This window comes from Amblyomma americanum, chromosome 10, assembly GCF_052857255.1.
Source record: "Amblyomma americanum isolate KBUSLIRL-KWMA chromosome 10, ASM5285725v1, whole genome shotgun sequence".
In the NCBI taxonomy this organism is placed as follows: domain Eukaryota; kingdom Metazoa; phylum Arthropoda; class Arachnida; order Ixodida; family Ixodidae; genus Amblyomma; species Amblyomma americanum.
In genome coordinates this window covers 118,416,284-118,440,599 of record NC_135506.1, presented here as the reverse complement: position 1 = coordinate 118,440,599, position 24,316 = coordinate 118,416,284, and the positions used below count along the sequence as shown (strand labels likewise).

General features: G+C 43.9%; 1 protein-coding gene across 1 annotated transcript in view; it reads left to right on the top strand.

Moving 5' to 3' along the window:
• LOC144106978 (uncharacterized) overlaps window positions 1–24,316 on the top strand; it is an 87,916-nt gene that overhangs the window by 29,984 nt on the left and 33,616 nt on the right. The window contains exons 8-10 of the mRNA XM_077639949.1: window positions 3,571–3,618; window positions 9,352–9,468; window positions 21,224–21,449. Coding sequence (XP_077496075.1) covers window positions 3,571–3,618; window positions 9,352–9,468; window positions 21,224–21,449 — 391 coding nt within the window. The remainder of the gene's footprint in view (window positions 1–3,570; window positions 3,619–9,351; window positions 9,469–21,223; window positions 21,450–24,316) is intronic.

Sequence of the window (24,316 nt, the reverse complement as noted above, 5' to 3'; positions counted from 1 at the left end):
TGGCCGAGTGGAACTCGCTCAGTCGAATTACAAAGTCAGTCTCGCCGCTCCGTTTCGCTGGGCGTTCCTTCATCTTCGTCCCTGGACGTGGATTCACTCTCCCCCTCTCCACTCCGCACGTCCCCCCCCCCCCCCCCCCCTGCACACGGCGCATGCGCACAGCTCCTGCAGCTCAGTTTCGCCGCCGCGCCACCGGCAGCAGCAGCTGCTCCGCATCACGTGACCAAGCGTGATCACGTGACCACGGTGCCACCACGGAGCTCAAGGGGTACCACGCTGAAGGCTCGAAGAGCTGGCGTAGTGCAGCTCTCGCTACAATATTTCATTGCATTACATTTTGCACCAATAGGCCTAAAGCACAATGTGTGATTTATTCTGCTTGAACGCTAGAAGTGAGATTCCAGGTATTGATATCTATGTTTATACGGTAGTGGTAATGAGGGAACAGTGATTATGCGTGGATAACGAGAGTATATGAATCGGACAACTGGATTCTGAATTCTTTCAAGTTGATCAGTCAGATATGTTTGGTAAGGATTCCGCACTATGCCGCTGTATTCGATTATTGGGCTACAAGGGTTTTGTATGCTGATAACCTTACCTCACGGTGTGCAGCGGAAAGTTTTCTGCGTAGAAACAATAATTGCCCCTTAACTTTCGCACAAGTGTTGTTTACATGCACATCGTATTTTAATGCGTCAGCTAAATCCTGATCACAAATATATTGCTTCGCTTTCATGTATCAAGGCAGTGCCCATTATAGCGCATGAAAATTTCAGGGGGTTCTTTTTTCGGGTACTGCTTGCTTATTTGCATCCCCCATTCAAGGCACCAATCAGCAATGCTGTTAAGGGATGCAATAAATTTTATTTGCAATCTATGTAATCTACGAAAAATCTCTAAGAAATTTTACATTTAGTTCTTTTCTGATGATGTAGGCACTTGCGGGGATGTCCTGAGGTCACGTGGTTTTTCGTGTCGTTTCTCGAGGATGGAACGCCGGATTTTCCTGGCTGATGAGCCATATAATGCTCTTGCATTAAAAAGTAACCGAAGTAGCATGCAGTGCACCTCTCGTTGCAATCGCGGTAGCCAGTCGCGGCCTTAATACACGAACAGTGTGCAACAGCACCGAGTGACAGCATCGAATTCTTGCCGCGACATCGCCTGGGAGCACCCGGGTAAAGAGCAAAAGCGGTGCCAGTAAACAGTCTTGAGAGCCCTGAGCTGCGCTAGTCAGTGGATAGGCTATCCCAGTTATCCAGCGCAGAACATTTAAGTTGTCTGGGTGCAAAGTTTGTGACAAACTCTTATCTACTCGACGCACTAGTATGAACCCACCTCAAACGCTTGCCGTGTCTGCGATAAATGTGGGCGTGGCGACCCTGTTGTACACACGCTCATTGAGTGCATGCAATCGGTGTGAGAACGACCGGAGAGTATGGTTTCCAGAAGTGCGCAAACAGTGCATCGCACTTCACCCTAAACTTTAATTTGGGCTTGATTCATTGCACCCACTGTCAATAAGGGTAGACAGCTGGGCTAGTTGGTTGTTTGCATTATTATGGAACATGGTACCAGCGCAAGAGACAAGGACGAAGGGAGAGGACAACACGAACGTCGGGACAACACTCCGGCGTTCGTGTTGTCTTCTCCCTTCGTCCTTGTCTCTTGCGCTGGTACCATGTTCCATAATTACCCACTGTCAAGAACGCTCTGCTTTTTAAAGAAATTTTATTTTCTAGAATTTGTCTCTACTAAGTAAACTTTTGAGTCGAGCCCGGAATTTTACGCTGTCTACTCAGTACACAATATTACAGCTGATCGGTTTTGCAGCAATTAACGCCTGCTTTTACTCTACCCATAATTTGCTAGAAATACCTCTCATAAATCACACAATGTCGGTGTACGGCGCTCTTCGCCTTGTGGCAGTAAACACCATTAATAACATGGGGCCCAGCTAGGTAGAGCTGAGCGCAGATTTTACTTTGGCTGCGTGCTCTGTTGACTTATGTCCGAACATGCGCATTATATAAGGTCTAATGGATGGTACCTAAACGAAATAAGAAATTTGTGGCTGAGAACGCGATCTTCAGGCCTGAAACAAATCTGATGGGAAAAAATTTGAAGACCAGTATCGAAATGATCAATGCAAAATGGCGGAGATACAATTGGGAAGTCGGTAGCAAGCATTCTGGGTCGCACTTCATTGTGGCGAGAAATTTAGGTGTGAATCGGCAATTGTCTTTTTTTATTGACATGGACAAGAAAGGAGATGTTGGTGCATAATTATGACACCGGCTACTCGGTGGGACATAAGTGAAGAAAATTATAGAAGCAAATGCGGCGCAGTTTCGCGAAAATTAGGTTACGCTTGCAGTGTAAATAATGAGACACATAATACCACGGCGTATTTTCCATTAACTCCACGCTGACGACAAAAAGAAGCTGGCCTGTATCGACAGGGTACCGAGATAGGAGTCTCACCTACAACGGAGATCTTCGCTAGAAAGGACCAAACAATGAAACTGGGGCATCGCTCTCATCGGCAGATTTTGCAAGTGAAATACACGAGTCGATTCATATTTGAACAGCGCAATAAAACAACGGGACACAACGAAGAAAGGACACCACAAGCTTTATTCGTTGTGTCCCGTCGTTTTATTGCGCTGTTCAAATATGAATCAATACCAACTCGCCCAGTTCGCAGCTTTACACGAGTCGACACTGACTTTGTTGCGCCGATCCCAGAGGCTGGGCTGCATGTTTTTGGTGAGGAGGTCAGAGGTTAGAATCTACTGGCGGGAAGCTTTGTCTCGGTGCCGGCAAATGCGTATTTTACTGTCCGACAAACGTCAGCCTAACCGGAAAGTGCCAGCGAGTCAACTTTACTAGGAGCCATAATCGGATGGGGTTCTCCGCTGCGCCCCTTTAAAAGAAGCGGACCAATGAAACTGCGAAATGCAGAATCATGCCAGAATTAGTGCAGTGTGCTGAGTAGTGGCCACTCCTGTATAGGTGGACATCTATCAAAGCTGCTGAAGTCAATTAGTGTTACTTTGGTCATAAGCTCAATCGGGGACAAGCGTAACTGAGCCCGCCTGCAAGTTTCGAACCGTGCCGCCCTGCATACGGGCGCCACCGACCATGCGCTCTTGGTGTCCAGACCGAGACGCACCACGCCGGTCTCAAGCAAGCGGTCACGAGACTTTTAAGGCGGTAGCCTTTAATAGTTCATACTCGCGTTTGTCCCTTACATTTTAGGTCACGTGATCTTATCTGCCACGCTCGCGCCAGCTGCTCTTCTCTGTCGTGAAATGAATTCAAGCGCGGTAAATTCAAATCAGTGCAATGAGTCGCAAACGGCTTTCGCCTTCCCGCAATTCTGGGATATCTCATGCATCCTGTCCGTGGCGAATGCTCATAGCCAGGAAGTAGAGTACAGAACTTTTAGTACTCTACTGCTGTCTGGTGATTTCTGTGTTTACCGGTTAATTCTTTGCTGTCAAAGAAAAAACAGAGGAAATGCTTTCGGAGACAATGTTTTTGATTTTATTTTTGCTTTGTCAGAGCCAACGACGGCAACTAGCACCACTACGACTACGGAGACAACATCGAGTACGTAAATTTCTGATCTTAATCAAAGCTTGTTAGCAGTGCCACTTGATATGATCCGTAATGTTTGATCCCAGGATAAAACCCTGTCGTTGCAATTCTAGTGATCAGCGCCCTGAGGGGCCATTCTAGCTTTTACACCTCATGAGACAATATTCTCCTAGCACTACTGAGGAGCTTAAGTTAGTGTGCCGCTTACATAAGCATAAGACATCAGAACATCATGCAGCATACAGGCGTCATACAAAAGGAACGCGGATGCCAAGGTCGACAACGTCATTCGGTTTGCGAACGGCGGGAGATGTCGAACGTAATATTCTAGTCGGTACCATGCGGTGTGTGTCACGTGTTTCGAGTTCCTGCAGCGCGGCACATCCCGAAGGTGCTACTCAGTACTGAGAAAGCAGTCCCCACGTAGAATGACGGCGATCAGTTCCCTAGGAGCCAAGGTTCTTCTGCGAGCTGCGAACTTGCTGCAGGCGTCGGCAAAACAACGTTCAACGCCTTCTCCTAACGCGTCCGCGTCGATGTCTAATGGCGAATACGACAGGTCAATTCCGAGCATGCGGCGAATTTTCTTAACCGATCTGTATCGGGCTCGCGTGTTTCTATGGTCGCTTTGCTGCAACTCGTCCGCGGCGCAGCGCTTTCTCTTAGTCCGCCATGAGGCCGCAGGTTTAGCTGGAACTCCGAGTGTGCGGTGCCATTCCTTCCGGAATGGTCAAGCCGGGTTTGTCTGTTTTTGGCACGGTTTGAGACATCGCCGATTAACCCTGAGCGGAAGTTTATATCCTGGCGCCGTCGTCGAACGCAGAGCGACGCTCCTCGCCCCGATTAATTCGGAAAGCGATTAAAAGAGCCCACAGACTGCAGCGCCAGTGACGATGTAGAAATGTATATGTTTCCTCAGACGTATGTATTAAAATAATGTTTCTTGAATCGCCTTGCAAACGGCCGAAAAATCGCTGGTCGCATCGACGCCGCAACGCCCAGCTATTCAGACGAAGCGGTAAGGAGACATACGCAGCGCATGTTCAGCCGAGGTTGCCATAGGCATGGCAGTATGCGGCGCATTTCACGAGCTATATAAGTGCTAGATACAGCTGAACTCATCAGTGGTCATCGTCGTCCGGTACCGGTCGAGCATGAGAGCTTACGTCGGGATCCTTGCCGGAGGGTGTTCGTGTCTCGCTGGTCGAGCAGGACTACGTAGCCCTGTGGCAGATTCGGTTGCTCTGGCGCGGATTCAGCACCCCGCTCCGACTTGACCAGTGAAATTCCCTCATAATACAAAGGTCCACATGGTGGTAGTTACCACTTTACATGTGCACCAACCACACTGAACTAGGTGTCGCCTGATAGCGGCATAGTTGCCACTTTTGCTATTCCAGCGGAGTCAAGGAGGGGCCGCTTGCTCTTACCATGCAAAGCCATTGCAACTTTATGAAGAAAACACAAAAAAGAAAAATTGAAGCACGGTTAGGAGCGTGTAATGCGAATGTTTGAGGATTAGCTGTCGTGTGGCAGGAAAGAATTTTTGCAACGTCAGGCAGCCGGAGGTGAATCCGGAGATGCCCAGTACTACATTGGTATTCTAAAGTGAACTTCTTTCGCAAGATCGCTAAGAGCAGTATGAGTTAACCTGCACGTCTGTTCAGGCACGCTATTTAGAGCGCACGAACTAAAGCGAACCCCGGATGTATTCCTGAGGTTGAAGTGTTCGAAACTGCCTTTGCCCTCCGAGAGCATAGCGCGGTTTCCGAAGCCTCTACCGAGCGAGTACCGCTAAGAAAGCCGGTCGCTGGGGATTCGGATGCTTGTACCTATCCTTTCCCTCGGTGGGCTTCGAAATAACGACCTTCAGCCGAGACGGACACTCAAGCCACTAGGCCACTGGCCGCCTCCAACCTTCCCTCCGTTGCCCTCCTTTCTTCTAAAAGTGGAGTGGGGAATTCCACTCCCTCTTAGTCAGGCCCTTCTGCAAATTGAGGCAAGTGGCGATGTGGATGCCGACGACGATGACGGCGCGAAACTAAGGAACGGGCTAATAAGAGCTAGCGCACTTAAAAGGGTAGTCAACCCTGTTAGACATGGGGTCCTTGGATGCCTCACTCCCAGGTTCAGGACCTCTAGTCCCGATTTGGAGGGCTGCCGCAGCGCTCAGAAGAGTAGGAAATGCTTCGTAGCGAAAAAGGTTACTTTACTCTAACATGATGAAAGAGATCGTCGGAAAGCACTTCTCGGCTCTAGAACACTGGGTTTCAACGAGACAGCGTTTGAAGCCCTGTTCACCACAAAATCTGATGTCGGCGTCGTTGTGAGCGAAAAATCACGAGCATGGCTCTGGCAGGTGGTCCCCAGAGAGAAACCTATAGTCGGATACAACTAAGTCTGCAGTGAAGCTCCGCCCACATTCAGGACCGCCGCACAGATTCACTCCACCAAAATACAGTAGGCCGTTCTTGAAACTTCTCTCGTCAACTAAACAAGAAGTTAATCACGAGAAGAAAGTTATAAGCTGTGGAATTTCGATACTTGGCTTGTTTAATAAAGTCAAACATTAAAAAGCTGATTTCGTTTACTTTTGTGACTGGTTAGCGGAGTGATACAGTACGCCGCTGACCGTGGCACAGTGTTAACTGCTGTTTTTTAGTTGTATACTACTACAGGAGGCAGGTGGGCCACCTAGGTCACGTGACCTCGCGGCATCATCACAACCCGCCCACCGGATAATGAGCAAATTGACCACCGTGGCAGATAAATTAATGATTGGTCGCTCGGGAAGAGCAACATGGTGGCAGTTAAATTAATTATTGGTCGCTCGGGAAGAGAAACATGATTGCAGTTAAATTATTGATTGGTCGCTCTGGAAGAGCAATACGGTGGCAGTTAAATTAATGGTTGGTCGCTCGGGAAGAGCAACATGGTGGCAGTTAAATTAATGATTGATCACTCGGGAAGAGCAACATGGTGGCAGTTAAATTATTGATTGGTCGCTCGGGAAGAGCAACATGGTGGCAGTTAAATTAATGGTTGGTCGCTCGGGAAGAGCAACATGGTGGCAGTTAAATTATTGATTGGTCGCTCGGGAAGAGCAACATGGTGGCAGTTAAATTAATTATTGGTCGCTCGGGAAGAGCAACATGGTGGCAGTTAAATTAATTATTGGTCGCTCGGGAAGAGAAACATGATTGCAGTTAAATTATTGATTGGTCGCTCTGGAAGAGCAACATGGTGGCAGTTAAATTAATGGTTGGTCGCTCGGGAAGAGCAACATGGTGGCAGTTAAATTATTGATTGGTCGCTCGGGAAGAGCAACATGGTGGCAGTTAAATTAATGATTGATCACTCGGGAAGAGCAACATGGTGGCAGTTAAATTAATGATTGATCACTCGGGAAGAGCAACATGGTGGCAGTTAAATTATTGATTGGTCGCTCGGGAAGAGAAACATGATTGCAGTTAAATTAATGGTTGGTCGCTCGGGAAGAGCAACATGGTGGCAGTTAAATTATTGATTGGTCGCTCGGGAAGAGCAACATGGTGGCAGTTAAATTAATGATTGATCACTCGGGAAGAGCAACATGGTGGCAGTTAAATTAATGATTGATCACTCGGGAAGAGCAACATGGTGGCAGTTAAATTAATGATTGATCACTCGGGAAGAGCAACATGGTGGCAGTTAAATTAATGATTGATCACTCGGGAAGAGCAACATGGTGGCAGTTAAATTATTGATTGGTCGCTCGGGAAGAGAAACATGATTGCAGTTAAATTAATGGTTGGTCGCTCGGGAAGAGCAACATGGTGGCAGTTAAATTAATGGTTGGTCGCTCGGGAAGAGCAACATGGTGGCAGTTAAATTATTGATTGGTCGCTCGGGAAGAGCAACATGGTGGCAGTTAAATTAATGGTTGGTCGCTCGGGAAGAGCAACATGGTGGCAGTTAAATTAATGATTGGTCGCTCGGGAAGAGCAACATGGTGGCAGTTAAATTAATTATTGATCGCTCGGGAAGAGAAACATGATTGCAGTTAAATTAATGATTGATCACTCGGGAAGAGCAACATGGTGGCAGTTAAATTATTGATTGGTCGCTCGGGAAGAGCAACATGGTGGCAGTTAAATTAATGGTTGGTCGCTCTGGAAGAGCAATACGGTGGCAGTTAAATTAATGGTTGGTCGCTCGGGAAGAGCAACATGGTGGCAGTTAAATTAAAGATTGATCACTCGGGAAGAGCAACATGGTGGCAGTTAAATTAATGATTGATCACTCGGGAAGAGCAACATGGTGGCAGTTAAATTATTGATTGGTCGCTCGGGAAGAGCAACATGGTGGCAGTTAAATTAATGGTTGGTCGCTCGGGAAGAGCAACATGGTGGCAGTTAAATTAATGATTGGTCGCTCGGGAAGAGCAACATGGTGGCAGTTAAATTAATTATTGGTCGCTCGGGAAGAGAAACATGATTGCAGTTAAATTATTGATTGGTCGCTCTGGAAGAGCAACATGGTGGCAGTTAAATTAATGGTTGGTCGCTCGGGAAGAGCAACATGGTGGCAGTTAAATTATTGATTGGTCGCTCGGGAAGAGCAACATGGTGGCAGTTAAATTAATGATTGATCACTCGGGAAGAGCAACATGGTGGCAGTTAAATTATTGATTGGTCGCTCGGGAAGAGCAACATGGTGGCAGTTAAATTAATGGTTGGTCGCTCGGGAAGAGCAACATGGTGGCAGTTAAATTAATGATTGATCACTCGGGAAGAGCAACATGGTGGCAGTTAAATTATTGATTGGTCGCTCGGGAAGAGCAACATGGTGACAGTTAAATTATTGATTGGTCGCTCGGGAAGAGCAACATGGTGGCAGTCAATTTATTGATTAGTAGCTCGAGAGGAGCAACATGTTGGCAGTTAATTTATTTATTGGTCGTTCGGAAAGAGCAACATGGGCCACACAAGGCCCACCGCTGGGAGCACCTGCCATCGCAGGGCAGTGGTGCATCGCTTAACCGCTGCACCACTGCGTCAGGATGGGGTATGAGGACTCCCAGGGGTCTATGAATGTAAAGTAGAGAACGATCTTTTGCATATATGGGAATTAACCCATTACGCTCTTGCGCAATGCCCTTAAGGCGGAGCTTAAGTGTTCCCTCTAATTTTTAAGCTAAGTAGTATCTTCACATCTCTAGGCGGAGAGTGCGTTGTATTTGCACATGGGCCAATCAGGTTCCACCTGCCAAGTCTCTGCACGTACACGGCACAACACGTGGACACGTACACAAAGTTCTTGCACGTCTGCGCCACTGGCCTTCAGCAGGGAGTCACGCTTAGGAAAGTCTTGTTGCTGTAAGCTCTGTACGCTGTGTTCCAAATTATTAAATGCAGATTTTTCTTTGAAAAGCCATGATACTTAGAACAATGCGGCCTATGCTGGTGAATTCTACGACATGGCGGACATGATGTACAGGAGAAGAGGTCTATACTGAAGAGATTAATTAACAAAATAAAACTAGTCAACTTTTTATTGCTGATTTTGGGCGGCAAGAGTCTTATATGGCGAAATTGGAGGCCGTCAATATCAATAGTGAGCGCAGTTTTCAAAATTTCCCAATTTCCTAATTTGAAAATTTGTTTTCAAAATTTCCGCGCAAATGCGCCTTCTTTTCTCAATTTATTAGTACGGTTATTTTCAAGAAAAAGTTTTATTGATCCGCATTCGGTATATTTGCGGCAGCGACTTCGACCACTCCCACCACACCAACGACGACAACGACAACATCGACTACAACAACATCGACAACGACAACAATGTCAACGACGACGAAGTACACGGAAACGACGACAACCACCCGTAAGGCTTTGTTCTATTAACTGTACATGTCTAGCAATTTCAGACATAAAATTTTGAAAATTGCAAAATTGTAAGATACTTTTGCAAAAAGTATGAAGGCAATGGTTCATTCTACTGATATGTTGCAAAATCTTTCTTTTAAAGAGTTCCTATCGATCGCATCGAAAATTTAAGTCTCTCATAGAAAACCAATAGGGAACGCTTTTGACGATAGAAAAAACGTTAGGAGAAAAAAGAAATTCGAGACTGCCGTCCAGTGATCAGTGGATATATTCATTGTTATAGTTAAATCTTGAATCGTATGAAAAAATTGCATTCATAAAAGGTTTCTCACTCAAGCATGCCGTTGCCCAGAATTGCTGGGTATGTTGACGCGTTTATTTAGGGTTGGTGATTCTATAGGCGTATTCATTTTCACCCATAGCTGTGAGGGTAGCGTGAGCAAGACGCCTCAAGCACATCTGGTTTTTCTGTTTGTCCGTCTAGGTTCCTCATGATGAGTCAGTTAAGGTATGAAACAATAGAAGACAAAGCTTTATGAAGAGCTGCTTAGTTTGGAGAATGTCAGCAGTATGAAAAAAGAAGCTTGCTGAAAACCCACTTGTGTCACAAAAATTTATTTTGAGAAAGTACTTTTTATACGCTGGCGAAGTCGTCACTATAATGCAGTCTTTTGGTGCTTGCCTTAGTGATCCATCTAAGGAGTGTCCGCAATTGATTTCTCAGCGGGAGGCTAGTCTCTAGATAAAAAAAAAATGTTCGGCCTAAGTAATATAGATGCATGGGTAGCTCAGGCGTGGCTGTCTAAAAAGGGATGGTACTGATTACTGCAGCCTGGATCATTATTTATTTACTTTATTTAACAAATACTGCGGGTCCTCATTGGGCCCTAGCAGGAGGGGCGGAAAGAATATAGCATTGCGAATATGAATTCATCGCGCGAAACATAAGTAACAAGCAAAGTACAGTAAGACGTGTTCAACTCTTGCAAGAAAACATACATAAATACGAAACACGTCTATCAGATAGACGGCAACAATTTGTCATAAGACTCAATGGACATGATAAAATTAAAAGGCAGCTTGTTCCATTCCTCAATACTACGTGGGTGAAAATAATTATTCAAGGAATTAATTTTAGCTTGGTATGGAGTTAAATAATGTGTACATGATGTCTCGTGGGACGAGTTGTAAGTGGCCCAAGGTTAAGTTCGGAACTTATGGCGAGTTTGTCTGTCTTCAGCAAAAATAGAAATTTTAAACTCTGGATTTTCCTACGTATTTGCAGTTGTGAGATGGCACTTTTTTCATTAAAATGAAAGGAGAGTGATGTGCGACACTTTGAAATGGTTAAGCACACGGCTTTCCGCTGTACAGCCTCCAATGCCTCAATATTCTTCCTGGTATAAGGGTCCCAGACTGTGCAAGCATACTCTAGTTTGGGTCTTACGAGGCAGTAGTATGCTAACTCCTTTATCCGGGAAGGAACGTTTTTAAGTTTGTAGCGAAGAAGTCCAAGTTTTCGGTAGGACGATGGGTATGTATTGGCGATATGACTGTTGCAACCTAGATTATTAGTTATGGTACCACCGAGGTATTTATATTCCTTAACGTCTACAAGGAGATGCGATGGAAGGGTGTATGGAAATGAGTGTATAATTTTTTTGGTGATTTTTATAAAAACTGTTTTGGCGGCATTAAGCTGCATATCCCAATTACTGCACCATGTGTCAATTTTCTGGAGGTTAGAATTATGAAGGATTCGATCTTTAGAGCTGTTGATTTCATTGAACAAAATGCAATCATCGGCAAGGAGCCTAATTTGTACCGGTTTGAATATAACAGTATCGATACCATTTACATATATTATGAATAACAACGGGCCTAGTACACTACCTTGTGGAACGCCTGAAGTAACTGGTAGAGAATTTGAACGATAGCCGTCAATGCTAACAAACTGTAAACCGTTGCTGATATATGACCAAACCCACGTGACTACGAGTTTTGGAAGACCAATTAGTTCAAGCTTATATATTAGTTTAGCACGTGATACAACACCAAAAGCTTTTTTGAAAATCTAGAAAAATGGCATCAACCTGCCATGAGTGCTTAAGGAGTGTTGAAAAGCTGTGAATAACCGATGTTAGTGGGTTTCACACCCAACTAACATTTCTTTGTGCACATGTGAGAATTATCATGTTTTAATCAAATCAGATCAAATGAAATCATATTGTATTTCCAGAAAATCTCTGGATGGCCACCTTGGCTAAAAGCTGTGCGAACAGCTTGACGAAGCCCAAGGAAAACATTACATGGCAGCAGCCGAGTGAACGAAATAACAATTTATGAGCAATACAGTAGTAATGTATAATTAAATAGAAAATAAATTTTACAGCGCATGCATCAGAGCAACAAAACAGAAATAGGCTAACAAAATGTTCATCAATAATGAACTCAATGTAAAAAAGAGGGCATAAATAACAAAGAAGTTTTCTAAAACTGCATATGAAGAAATACGGATTACATTTCCACAAAGTAAGTTCGCAGTTGTTTTATACTAAATCTAGCAGCATCTTTATATTAGTTGAGGAAAAATGGCAGATTGTGAGCCAAGGATTGGAGCTTGTAATTAGTTGTAAACTGTGGTAAGGACCAAATGTAGGTAAAACGAGTGTTAACTATTGGAGTATGATACTCAAGGGAAGCAAGTTGTGCATTAAATGACTCATACCTGTGGAAGAAACGTACATTTGCAACAAACAAAATTCATAGATACTATCTGCACGGATCATGTTGAATGATGCTATGAAACAATAGAAGACAAAGCTTTATGAAGAGCTGCTTAGTTTGGAGAATGTGAGCAGTATGAAAAAAGAAACTTGCTGAAAACTCACTTGTGTTACAAAAATTTATTTTGAGAAAGTACTTTGTATACGCTGGCGAAGTCGTCACTATAATGCAGTCTTTTGGTGCTTGCCTTAGTGATCCATCTAAGGAGTGTCCGCAATTGATTTCTCAGAGGGAGGCTAGTCTCTAGATAAAAAAAAAGAAATGTTCTACCTAAGAAATATAGATGCATAGGTAGCACAGGCGTGGCTGTCTAAAAAGGGATGATACGGATTACTGCAGCCTGGATCCTTATTTATTTATTCATTTTATTTAACAAATACTGCGGGTCCTCATTGGACCCTAGCAGGAGGGGTTAAAATAATATAGCATTGCGAATATGAATTCATCGCGCGAAACATAAGTAACAAGCAAAGTACAGTAAGACGTGTTCAACTCTTGCAAGAAAACATACATAAATACGAAACACGTCTATCAGATAGACGGCAACAATTTGTCATAAGACTCAATGGACATGATAAAATTAAAAGGCAGCTTGTTCCATTCCTCAATACTACGTGGGTGAAAATAATTATTCAAGGAATTAATTTTAGCTTGGTATGGAGTTAAATAATGTGTACATGATGTCTCGTGGGACGAGCTGTAAGTGGCCCAAGGTTAAGCTCGGAACTTATGGCGAGTTTGTCTGTCTTCAGCAAAAATAGAAATTTTAGTCTCTGGATTTTCCTACGTATTTGCAGTTGTGAGATGGCACTTTTTTCATTAAAATGGAAGGAGAGTGATGTGCGACACTTTGAAACGGCTAAGCACACGGCTTTCCGCTGTACAGCCTCCAATGCCTCAATATTCTTCCTGGTATAAGGGTCCCAGACTGTGCAAGCATACTCTAGTTTGGGTCTTACGAGGCAGTTGTATGCTAGCTCCTTTATCCGGGAAGGAACGTTTTTAAGTTTGTAGCGAAGAAGTCCAAGTTTTCGGTAGGACGATGGGTATGTATTGGCGATATGACTGTTGCAACTTAGATTATTAGTTATGGTAACACCGAGGTATTCCTTAACGTCTACAAGGAGATGCCATGGAAGGGTGTATGGAAATGAGTGTATAATTCTTTGTTGGTGATTTTCATCAAAACTGTTTTGGTGCATTAAGCTGCATATCCCAATTACTGCAGCATGTGTCAATTTTCTGGAGGTTAGAATTAGGAAGGATTTGATCTTTAGAGCTGTTGATTTCATTGAACAAAATGCAATCATCGGCAAGGAGCCTAATTTGTACCGGTTTGGATATAACAGTAACGATACCATTTACATATATTATGAATAACAACGGGCCTAGTACACTACCTTGTGGAACGCCTGAAGTAACTGGTAGAGAATTTGAATGATAGCCGTCAATGCTAACAAACTGTAAACCGTTGCTGAGTTATGACCAAACCCACGTGACTGCAATTTTTGGAAGACCAATTAGTTCAAGCTTATATATTAGTTTAGCACGTGACACAACACCAAAATTTTTTTTTTAAATCTAGAAAAATGGCATCAACCTGCCCTGAGTGCTTAAGGAGTGTTGAAAAGCTGTGAATAACCGATGTTAGTTAGTTGCATATCCAACTAACATTTCTTTGTGAACAAGTGAAAATTATCATGTTTTAACCAAATCAGATCAAATCAAATCATATTTTATTTTCTAGAAAATTTCTGGATGGCCACCTTGGCTAAAAGCTGTACGACCAGCTTGACGAAGCCCAAGGAAACCATTACATGACAGCAGCAGACAGAACGAAATAACAATTTATGAGGAATAGAGAAGTAGTAATCTATAATTAAATAGAAAATAAATTGTACAGCATATGCATCAAAGCAACAAAAAAGAAATAGGCTAACAAAATGTTCATCAATAATGAACTCAATGCAAAAAAGGAGTACATAAATTACAAACAAGTTTTTTTAAATGGCATATGAAGAAATACGGATTACATTTGCACAAAGTATGTTCGCAGTTGTTTTGGACTAAATCCAGCAACATCCTTATATTAGTTTAGAAAAAATAGCAGATTGTGACCAAGGATTGGAGATAGTAATTAGTTCTAAACTGTGGTAAGGACAAAGTGTCGGTACAACGAGTGTTAACTATTGGAGTACGATATTCAAGGGAAGCAAGTTGTGTCAATAAATGACATACCCGTTGAAGAAACGTGCATTTGCAACAAACGAATTTATAGATATTATCTACACGGATCATGTTGAATGATGCTATTGTGGTATTAATATTCGACGTTGGTTCAATGTTTACGATAAGACGAATAATTTTCCTTTGCAAGCCGAGAAGCTTGTTTATTTTTCTTTTAGTTGTTGTGGCCCATACCAGTGCACAGTAGCTAATATGAGAAAGAAATAGAGCGTAATATATTTGCAGTTTAGCACTTGTGGGAAGAAATGTGAGGCAGCGTGTGATTACGCCAGTAACAGCCGATAGTCTTCTAGAGATGTGAACTATATGGGCGTTTCATTAAGGTGAGCAGAAAAAATTGGCAGTGGCTTAGCTCGGCTATGCCAGGATATACGTAGCGAAAGCTAGGACATAGCTCGGTTAGCCTTGGTTAATCTTGATTGCAAGTCCAAGTTAGTCTGGTTGTCTGGCTAGTTGTTGTCACGTGGTTCGTCACGCGGTTGGTTTGCTTTGTTTAACAGAGGTTTGACGTCCCAAATCGACTCAGGCTATGAGAGACGCCGTAGTGAAGGGCTGCTGAAATTTCGACCACCTGGGGTTCTTTAACGTGCACTGACATCGCACAGTACACGGGCCTCTAGAATTTCGCCTCCATCGAAATTCGACCGCCGCGGCCGGGATCGAACCCGCGTCTTTCGGGCCAGCAGCCGAGTGCCATAAAACCACTCGGCCACCGCGGCGGCTCGTCACCCGGTTGGTCAAGTGACCAGTCACGTGGTTGGCCACCTGGGGCTGTGCGACCACGGTGGGAAAGCGAGCACGGTGGGAGTGCGAGCACGGCGAAACTGCGAGTTTGTGGCCAATGTAGCCTTCGCTACAAAAAAAACAAAACAAAAATGTCTATTCATTTAAACAATAAAAATTTGCAGTGGCTTACCTCGGCCATGCCAGGATATGCGTAGCGAAAGCTCAGGCAAAGCTTGGTTAGCCTTCGTTAATCTTGATTGCAAGTCCAGGTTAGTCAAGTTGTCTGGCTAGTTGTTGCCACGTGGTGCGGTGCGAGCACGGCGAAACTGCGAGATCGTGGCCAATGTAGCTTTCGCTACAAAGGACACACCGAGAACCTTATGCTTGGTGGCTATTTCCATATTCTGGTCCTGTAAAATGAGTGAATTCACCGGAGGAACTGCTTTATTCTCAGCACGAAAAATTATGGCTTTGGGTTCAGTTGGGTAACTTTGATTTTATTTACTCTAGGCCATGCTCATAGTTTAGTAAGGATATCATTGCATCTTAACTCTAGTTGGCTAATATTACTCCCAGAAATAAATAAGGTGCTATCATGAGCATAGATTACGAGTTTAACTAAGGTGACGATATTTACAATATCATTGATAAAAGTATTGAATAAAAGGGGCCCCAATATACTTCCTTGTGGCACGCCACTTGTTACTGGTAAGAAAGATGACCTTTGGTTGTTAATACACACGCACTGTTATCTAGGTATTTCCCGATTAGGATTTAACTAAAGCTAAAGCTGTTCCACGAATTCCATATGATGAAGGCTCACTAATGAGATCGATGGAGTCAAAAGCTTTACTAATACCGAGAAAAATTCCGGCTGTCAATAAATTATTAGTAATATTTTCCATAATTATTTCTTTCAGGACTAGCAAGGTGGCTTTAGTCGACCGCCGCTTCCTAGAATCATACTGTGAGTTTGTCAAAATACTGTGCTCATCATAAATTATACTCGTCAGCCAACGAATGATCACTACAGAAAATGTGCGTGAGGTTTGGTATAAATAAAGGCGGTTCTTAGGCCATCCACTCAGGAATTATTTACCAGTAAGCAGACGGCGTTTATATTTCCTTATTCCTGCAGCCATCATGTGAAGATTACACATCAAAGAATTCGGACCCTTTTCAGCTTATGTGGTAGTTAAAACAGACCTGGTCTGCGTGGTATGCTTGTTTGCGTGGTATGCTTACTTTTATGCTTACCTTTATTCCTTGCTCATAATTTCGTGTTAAATGACTGTTAATTTGTTTGATTGTATTTGCTGTAACCTACTGATTTGCGCGAGCCTTATTCTTGTTCACATTTTTGTGTTACTTGTGACTGCTGTTCCTTTGTTATTTTGTCTATTGTACCCCACTCCCCTCTGTAATGCCCTCGGGCCCTGAGAGTACTGAAATAAATAAATAAATAAATAAATAAATAAATAAATAAATAAATAAATAAATAAATAAATAAATAAGCACTTATACTATTTCTGTATGTTGTAGGATGGAATATTTCTCTATAACATTATTTTCCCGCATTCCCGCAAACATTGTCTCAGGATCTAATTTAATCATCTTTTGTATATTTGCTGATATTACATGTCACGTTAAAAAATGAGCACATTTTAGTCGTTTTAAGGTGTCGATGCTATCATAACTTGGAAAGGAAAACCCGCACACGCCGGAGCAAATCCAGAGCTACAGTAAAAAGCGGAGGACAACTTTTTTATTGTGTTGAAACACATGACACTTGGATTGTTTTCAGATATCTGAAAAGCCTTTGACCTCGTCAATCATTCTGTATTCAATCATTGCTTAGAAATTATTGCATTCAATCATTGCATTCAATCATTGCTTAGAAAATTCGATCATTATGGTTTCTGAGGTAAAGCCTTGTTGCTAATTTCGTCATATATGTGATACAGGTCCCAGTTTGTGAGCACTGGTGGTGAATGTTCTCAGAGTAAAATCGTAGTTTCTGGAGTTCCTCCATTGAGTATTTGGGCTCCTTTCTCTTTGTTCTGTATGTTAATGATATTGCTCGAATCGATCGTGATGCTAAGTTCATAATTTACGCAGATGACACCAATGTGTTTTTCCCCGGTACCTCAAGCACTGATCTTGCAAAGCAAGAAAATAAAACTTTAAATGAAATTAACTCTTGGGCAGTAAGCAACTATTTGGAAATTAACATAATAAAACTAAAGCAGTGATTTTTCACCCCCGCCAATTAGCCCAGCAAGAGTAAGTGTTAAACGATCTTATGAAAGTCTTGGTGTATACTTTACAGACGGTATTGCGTGGAACGACCTTATCATTTACTTAATTAATAAGCTTTCTAGAACAGTTGGCATCATGCGTTACCCTTGCTTTATTTTTCCTGTGTTCGTTAACATAATACTCTATAACTCTTTGTTCTCATCTATAATTAATTACAGATGTCTCGTATGAGCAAAAATAACAGCTGAAAATATTAATAAACTTCCTGTTTTACTGTCCTTTACTGTGTTTCACACACAGCGTTATACCAATAAATTCTGCGCATAACTATAGGTTGTGCTATAAACATAAACTTGCAATAATTAAAAGCGATGGCACCCTGATTAGACTCTCTGGGTTAGAACAAAACAAAACAGAGTATGATGTCCGCAGAGCAGAGCCTTGCTATGTGAAGAAATGTCGTACCAATTATGGCCAACAAATGATGCATGTTATGTTACCCACGCTACTGAATGATCCGTACTGCCGTGAAAGTCTTGTTCTGCATGAAATGTCTCTCAAAGAACTTCGCCAAATATTCACATTATATCTTGCTCCTATTGCCAGTTTGCGAACTCGTGTCCTTTTTCATTGTTTGATTCCCTCCTCCCCTGCAGTTCTCTTGGGTGTTTCTTTTGTATTACGTGCATGACACGATGCAGGTGCATTGTTTTTCATAGTTCATCATAGTCACTTATATTACTTTTTTTTCTCTTCTCTTTTCCCACTACCTGCGTACTTTTGTTACCGTTAATGCTGCTCTGCAAAGATTGGTTTATGGGGGTTTAGCCTGAGTCGCTTTGGGCTATGAGGGACGCCGTAGTGAAGGGCTCTGGAAATTTCGACCCCCTGGGGTTCTTTAGCGTGCACTGACATCGCACAGGAGACGGGCCTCGAGAACTTCGCCTTCATAGAAATTTGACAGCCGCGGCCAGGATCGAACCCGCGTCTTTCGGATCAGCAGACGAGCGCCATAACCACTCAGCCACCGCGGCGGCCGGCTCTGCTAAGAGGAAGTCGGGATCCTTCAAGCTGTTTTCGCAGCTTTTCCCTGGCTGTCCTCGCAACTTCTGGTGGCAAAAATAAATGTTGAACTTCAATCACTTTTTCTCCTTGCGCCAGACGACCGCCGACATTTTTTTTTTATTTCACGTTGTGCTGCAGCCTGTTAACATTCCGAATCAATAAACGGCGAATTTTTCGTTGATGTATTCCTGATTCTGTTGTGGGAACTTGTCCGATACCGAACCTAACCTTCGATGTTTCCCTCTTTATAGCAGAGCTATTAGGTTATACCAGATGGCAAACTCTGCTTTAATAAGCGACTAGTCCCAGCAGTCATAAAAACACCGCGACAGACGGAACAGAGAAGAAGGGACACAACACAGAGCGCTGACTCACAACTAAAAAGTTTATTGGCCGCCAGCGAGTATAAATACTACCCTGCTGGCCGGAATAGGATATACACGCACGCTTGACTTGCGCGATATTCAAGATCTCCAGTACATCGCTCACGTGTCAACAGGCAAGTGTCATACATGGGAAATAATGTCACCCCTACAGCAGGCACAAGTTAACATTCACAATCAAGGCAACGAATTTTCTTACCTGACAGCGCTGTAGAGGCAGTATTGAGTTTCTAGCTATCATGTGGGCATCTATTATTTCCCTTGCTAGCGAGTCGCCCTTTTTGCTATCACAGAGCATTCCTTACACAATGGAAAACAGACTTTAGTATCGTCTTCATCGTCTTCGTCATCTTCGTTGTCTTTGCAGTGTCGTGCTACGTGGCCTGTGACGGCGGCACGAGAGACATTATATTTGTGTTCCTTTAACCTTCCGTTAACACATCAACTGTTACATCGGCCAGTATGGCCGATGTAACACTTGGCACATGACGAGGCAAGGAATCAAGTACTCCTTCCTGGCAAGGCACGAATTGTTTCGCGTGCCTTATTAAGCAGCTGCTCGGTTCTCTGTTCACTGAATTTACTTTTTTGACCAGGCTAGACAGTCGCTTAGGAGCCGAGAAGACGACTTCGACGCCAGCATTTTTCCCAATTCTTTTAGAGTTGTGCGAGACTTGGTGCAGATAGGGTACCACATGCAATCTTTCTTTTCTTTTGCTCTTGTTTGGCTTCACCTACCATATCGAGTCTGAACTTTTTCTGCAGTTTTTCTGCAACGAAATTTAAAACGTCTGCAGGGTAGCCAGCCTTTTTCAGGCGCTTTAGTTGGTTGCAGAAGCTGTTCTCCAAGCTGTGCACACAAGATTTCTTTACAGCGTTGTAAAACGCCGAATAAGCAATTGCTCGCTTCGCCAGCTTTGAATAAGATGATGAAAAAGGCAAGATTGGCTTTGCACCACGGGGCTCAAACGCCCGGGGCTTTTTATGAACTTATGAACAATCTTGCAGTTTGCAACTTAAACACAGGTCACGTTATTGGCCGCGAGCGGCACGGAATTCTTTAAAGACCCGGCTTTCGGCCAACTCGCACCTGTTTTTCTTTTTTGTATAGACGCACCCTATGGGAAATTTCGCAAGTGCTAATAATAAACAGCTCTGCTTTCTACGGCCTGCCGATATTTACCCATTTCGCAGCTTAAAGGGCCATATCACGACGACACAGCGCTCGTGCCGTCGTGTTCTTTTCTGCGTCCGGGTGCTTTTCTGCGCTTTTCGATAACAGAAAAAAACCTAAAAAAGTAATTGCTAAAGCACAATATCGAAATTCGTGATTGCTCAAATATATGACACAATATCTGGATGTAAATTGAAATGGTGTTCTTAAGAATCTTGGAGTTTATGTCGTCCACTCCAGCAGATGAGGAAAACTTAACGTTTTTAATCAGTGATGCAATACCCTCGGTACTAATGCTGATAGGTTCCATGAATCGGTAGTCAGAGTCGGCAACAATAGGCATACTGGAATGATCTTTCTTGGTAAATAATGAACCAAAAAATCTATTAAACGCAGTCGGACATTCAGTGTCATCTAGCGGCAAGCCATCGCTATTGTGTAGTTGTATGAAGACTTGTTTACATTCGGGAGATATAGTTTGCCAGAACTTCTTAGGATTACTCTGCAAAAGCGATGGGAGATCATGAGTGAAGTATTTGTTTTTGGCAGCATTAATTGCAGAACAGTAGGGAACTGTTTGTAGCTATCCAACGAGGACGCAGAGGTAGCAGATTTAGCTTTTCGGTACAAGCACTTCGTTTTATTTCGTAATCAACGGAGGGCCTTGTTGAACCATGGATCATTTTTGTCATTTGTTATTGAAATTACCGAAACATGCTTCTCTATCACGGCAGATTTTGTGTTTGATATCAAACAAGAAATTACGCTCTAAATTTGTCCTGGGCACTTCAAGCAGAATTTTGTGGCACCGCTGAAGCGTGCAGGCGCCAAACACGTTCGTAACGGTGATATCAGTGACCGTGAAAATAATAACCCTCCGCAAAGTGCATCCCGTTGTCCACCAGCGCCCAGTGGACATGGAATGTCGTCGAGTTAGCATTGTGTTAGCTGACAGAAGTATCTTCGTACGTGTACCTTATGCACCGCGCGGTCGTAATGAGCTCCACCTTCTAGGATGCTTCTTCCCAGTTCACGTTTACTGCGTAGCGTCTTTAACGAAGTTCCTCAAGGCGCAACGGGCATCACGCACCTCCCCGTGTCTTTTTCCACAGAGAAGCCGCTGTCCGTGAACTCGCTCATATGCGCTGTCACCGAACACCTGACGCGTCAGTGGTACGAGTACCCAGCGGACGGTTTGTGCGCGATCATCTTTTATGACTCGCTGTACCATAACCCCAACAACACGCTGGAACAGCCGCACCACGACCTGTTCCAGTACTTCCTGGATTCAGCTAGGAGGCACACAATCACCGAGTACGGCATCGGCTTCGACTTCTCGTGAGTTTCGCTGCTGACATTGAACAGTATTCCTTTTAAATGTAAGGAGCTGAATGTTTCAACATTTTTCTTCACTTTTTCTGTGGTAATAGACTGATATTGGTGCAAGCCCGTTTTTAGCAGCAAGACCGCCACCATCACCCACCGTGGTGAAGAAAAGGCAGTGCAGCCACGTGGCCAGACTCGGTGCACATGACCAGCGAGCACAATGCGGGCTGTTAGGCCATGCGTCCAGGCACGACTTTATGGACGCTGGTGTCGCATCCGCAAGAACTGAACCTGGAACGTGAGGCACAAAACAAAGGCGTTTTAAATCCAAAGATTTAATGGCGACAAGCACAGCCTGGACCGAACATCCAGGCTGAAATTCTCGCACGGTGCTCGGATGGAGTGCACAGACACCGGCCTTGTTGTCCACGTGGCTGCTTCGCCTTTTTTTCCTACCTCTGCAAGTGATGATAGTGATGTTGCTACGCTAATACACTGATGTTAAACCAGGGGCAAATCGGAGTTACATCGCACAATTTATTCTTTAGAAAAAGTTAGATTGACTTATTTTGGGGGGGAGGGGGAAGGAGGCGGAGGGGCCAAGTACCTCGCGTAGCGCGTCTAATACGTGCCCTGCGCCTTCTTCGAAACGTTGTTCAATGCGCTGCTCCACGAGTGCAGTTCAACCACTGTAGTTATAAAAACAGAGAAGCAAAAACGCGCCTTCAATAGTTGGTAGCTCCAATTATTTCCAGCACAAAGGCTGTCAAAACTATACAGAATTTTTAAAGGAATGCAACGGCCAAGCCTTCTAATCGCTCTGATCTCAGTATGATTCGTTCTATGTGAATTCAGATTGGCGTGCTCAACATGACGGTGAAGACGCGTCCCTCTATTTGTGCGACATAAGGTAGCAAGAGGATAAAAGCAGAGATGATATGCAGAATTTTTGTTCACCATGGAAAGTATCAACGAAAGAGCGGCGACGTGGGCTCTTTGGAAGTGGACTGTTCAAGCCAGCGTCAAAACTGTCTGCAGTTACCAACCGAGTCTACCAGGAGCAAAAATGTTTTGACCGCCACCAATTTCGCATTAAAAAATACACGTGGGCATAGTGCAAAACACTCATTCCAGACTTTTAGTATTGGGAATCTCTTTCTTAGTTATAATACTGCGCGCCACCTTCGAATGCCGAAGCCAACTATACCTCGTATAGATTTTTTAGAAGTTATTAATTTTCTTCAAAAATAATTCTTGAATAACATTCTAAATTGAACATAAAACTGCAATAATATTGCTCCCTATGTCCTGCTTGATTGCAAAGGCTGCTCGCACTCCTCAACTGGGGAAAAAGAATTTTTAAATGCAAAAATGATCTTTTCAATTTTTCAGTGCATAAAAACATTTACTTTGCGTACAGCAATACTTCAGGTCAAATAAAACATTAGTGTGGTGCTTACAGCGTAAGCTAAAGAAACCGCAGCCTCACAAGACGAACTAGTTACCCTGTTATGGCTTCCCAATACGAAAAGAATCTTTTCCCACAGCGCCCACACTGCTGTTCGCGGGAGGTAGAGAAGTTAGAACACCCAGGTGGTGCCTAGCTAAGGTAGTCTTTATATTCCGCAACCTGGAAGCACTCTCGAGTTATCGGCCACGAAAGGAAGGGGGCAGCGTCACGTTCAAGTGCCTTGAGAGAATTGTGCTGGACGACAGAGTGAAAGGAGGCAATGAGGGTGACCGCACTGGAAAGGCTACTAATGTACCGAGCGTTCCGCAATTAAACGCGCGCTGTAGAATGCACCTCACAGCTAAACCGGTGAATTGTTCGAGCTCAAATTTTGCGCAGATATGACATTTGTCGGCAGAAATGTTTTACACCACATTTCTTCGAGGTACTTGCCTAAATCAATAAGAAGTCGGATATTCTCGTCGTCTGCGGTGACAACGAAACAAAACAGGCCGCTCTCTCAGCGATTGGCACCGGTGGCGCCATCTCGTTGGTCGACCGTGGAGATTAGGCGAAAGCAGCGCTTCGCTAGTTCTTACAGTTGCTAATTTAATATTCGCACAAGTAGCGAATATTCGTAAAAATCTTCGATTCGTATTCGATTCAGTTCTGTCGATATTCGATTCATGTTCGAATCGTCTTTTAGCTGAACCATACGTATCTGATTCGGTAGGAAGGCTATATTGTTCGTATTTGATTATGTTCGCAAAAAGTACCATTCGCACGCCGTATCTTTACCTGTGTGTGAGATGTTCCAATTCCTTCCCACAACTGGTTTCACCATTAGCTTCCTGTTTCGCCCACTGTAGAGATCTCTGGGGGTTTTTTTGTTGTTGTTTTGATTACCTTATCCACATTGGTAATGACATTGCCCTTCTTTAATCTTTGGGCGTACTGTGCAAGGTCCACTGCTACAGGAATGGAGGAAGCAAAGCTCAGGAGAGGCCCTCGCCATCCGAGCTGCACGCCAAAAAGTGCCGGAAGTCAGGCGCTCTAGCAAAGACTACTGGTAGTCTTTTGCCGACGGCGCAGCCAACAGTAACGCTGGGTGCAGTGGCGTCGTCTGCTGCAATGCCTGGTACGCAAGCGCAACCGCGCTGAGACGGCGACCAAGTAGGGAGGAAGCAGGGGGGAGCTGGCTTCAAAAAATGTACCTAACCACCTCTCCTGAGTTCTTTCATTGCTCCATGGTTACAGGGAACCTGCGATGGTGTCACAGCCGCGCTCTGCCGCCGCAAGTAGCGTGAATAGGCGGTACGAGGCCCATGAGGGCTTCAGGCCGTGTGTCGTCTGCTAAAAACAGTCGTACAATGCCACCATAGTTCTGGCAGAGTTGTTCTAACGTCCGGCAGAAAGAATGCGCGGTCCC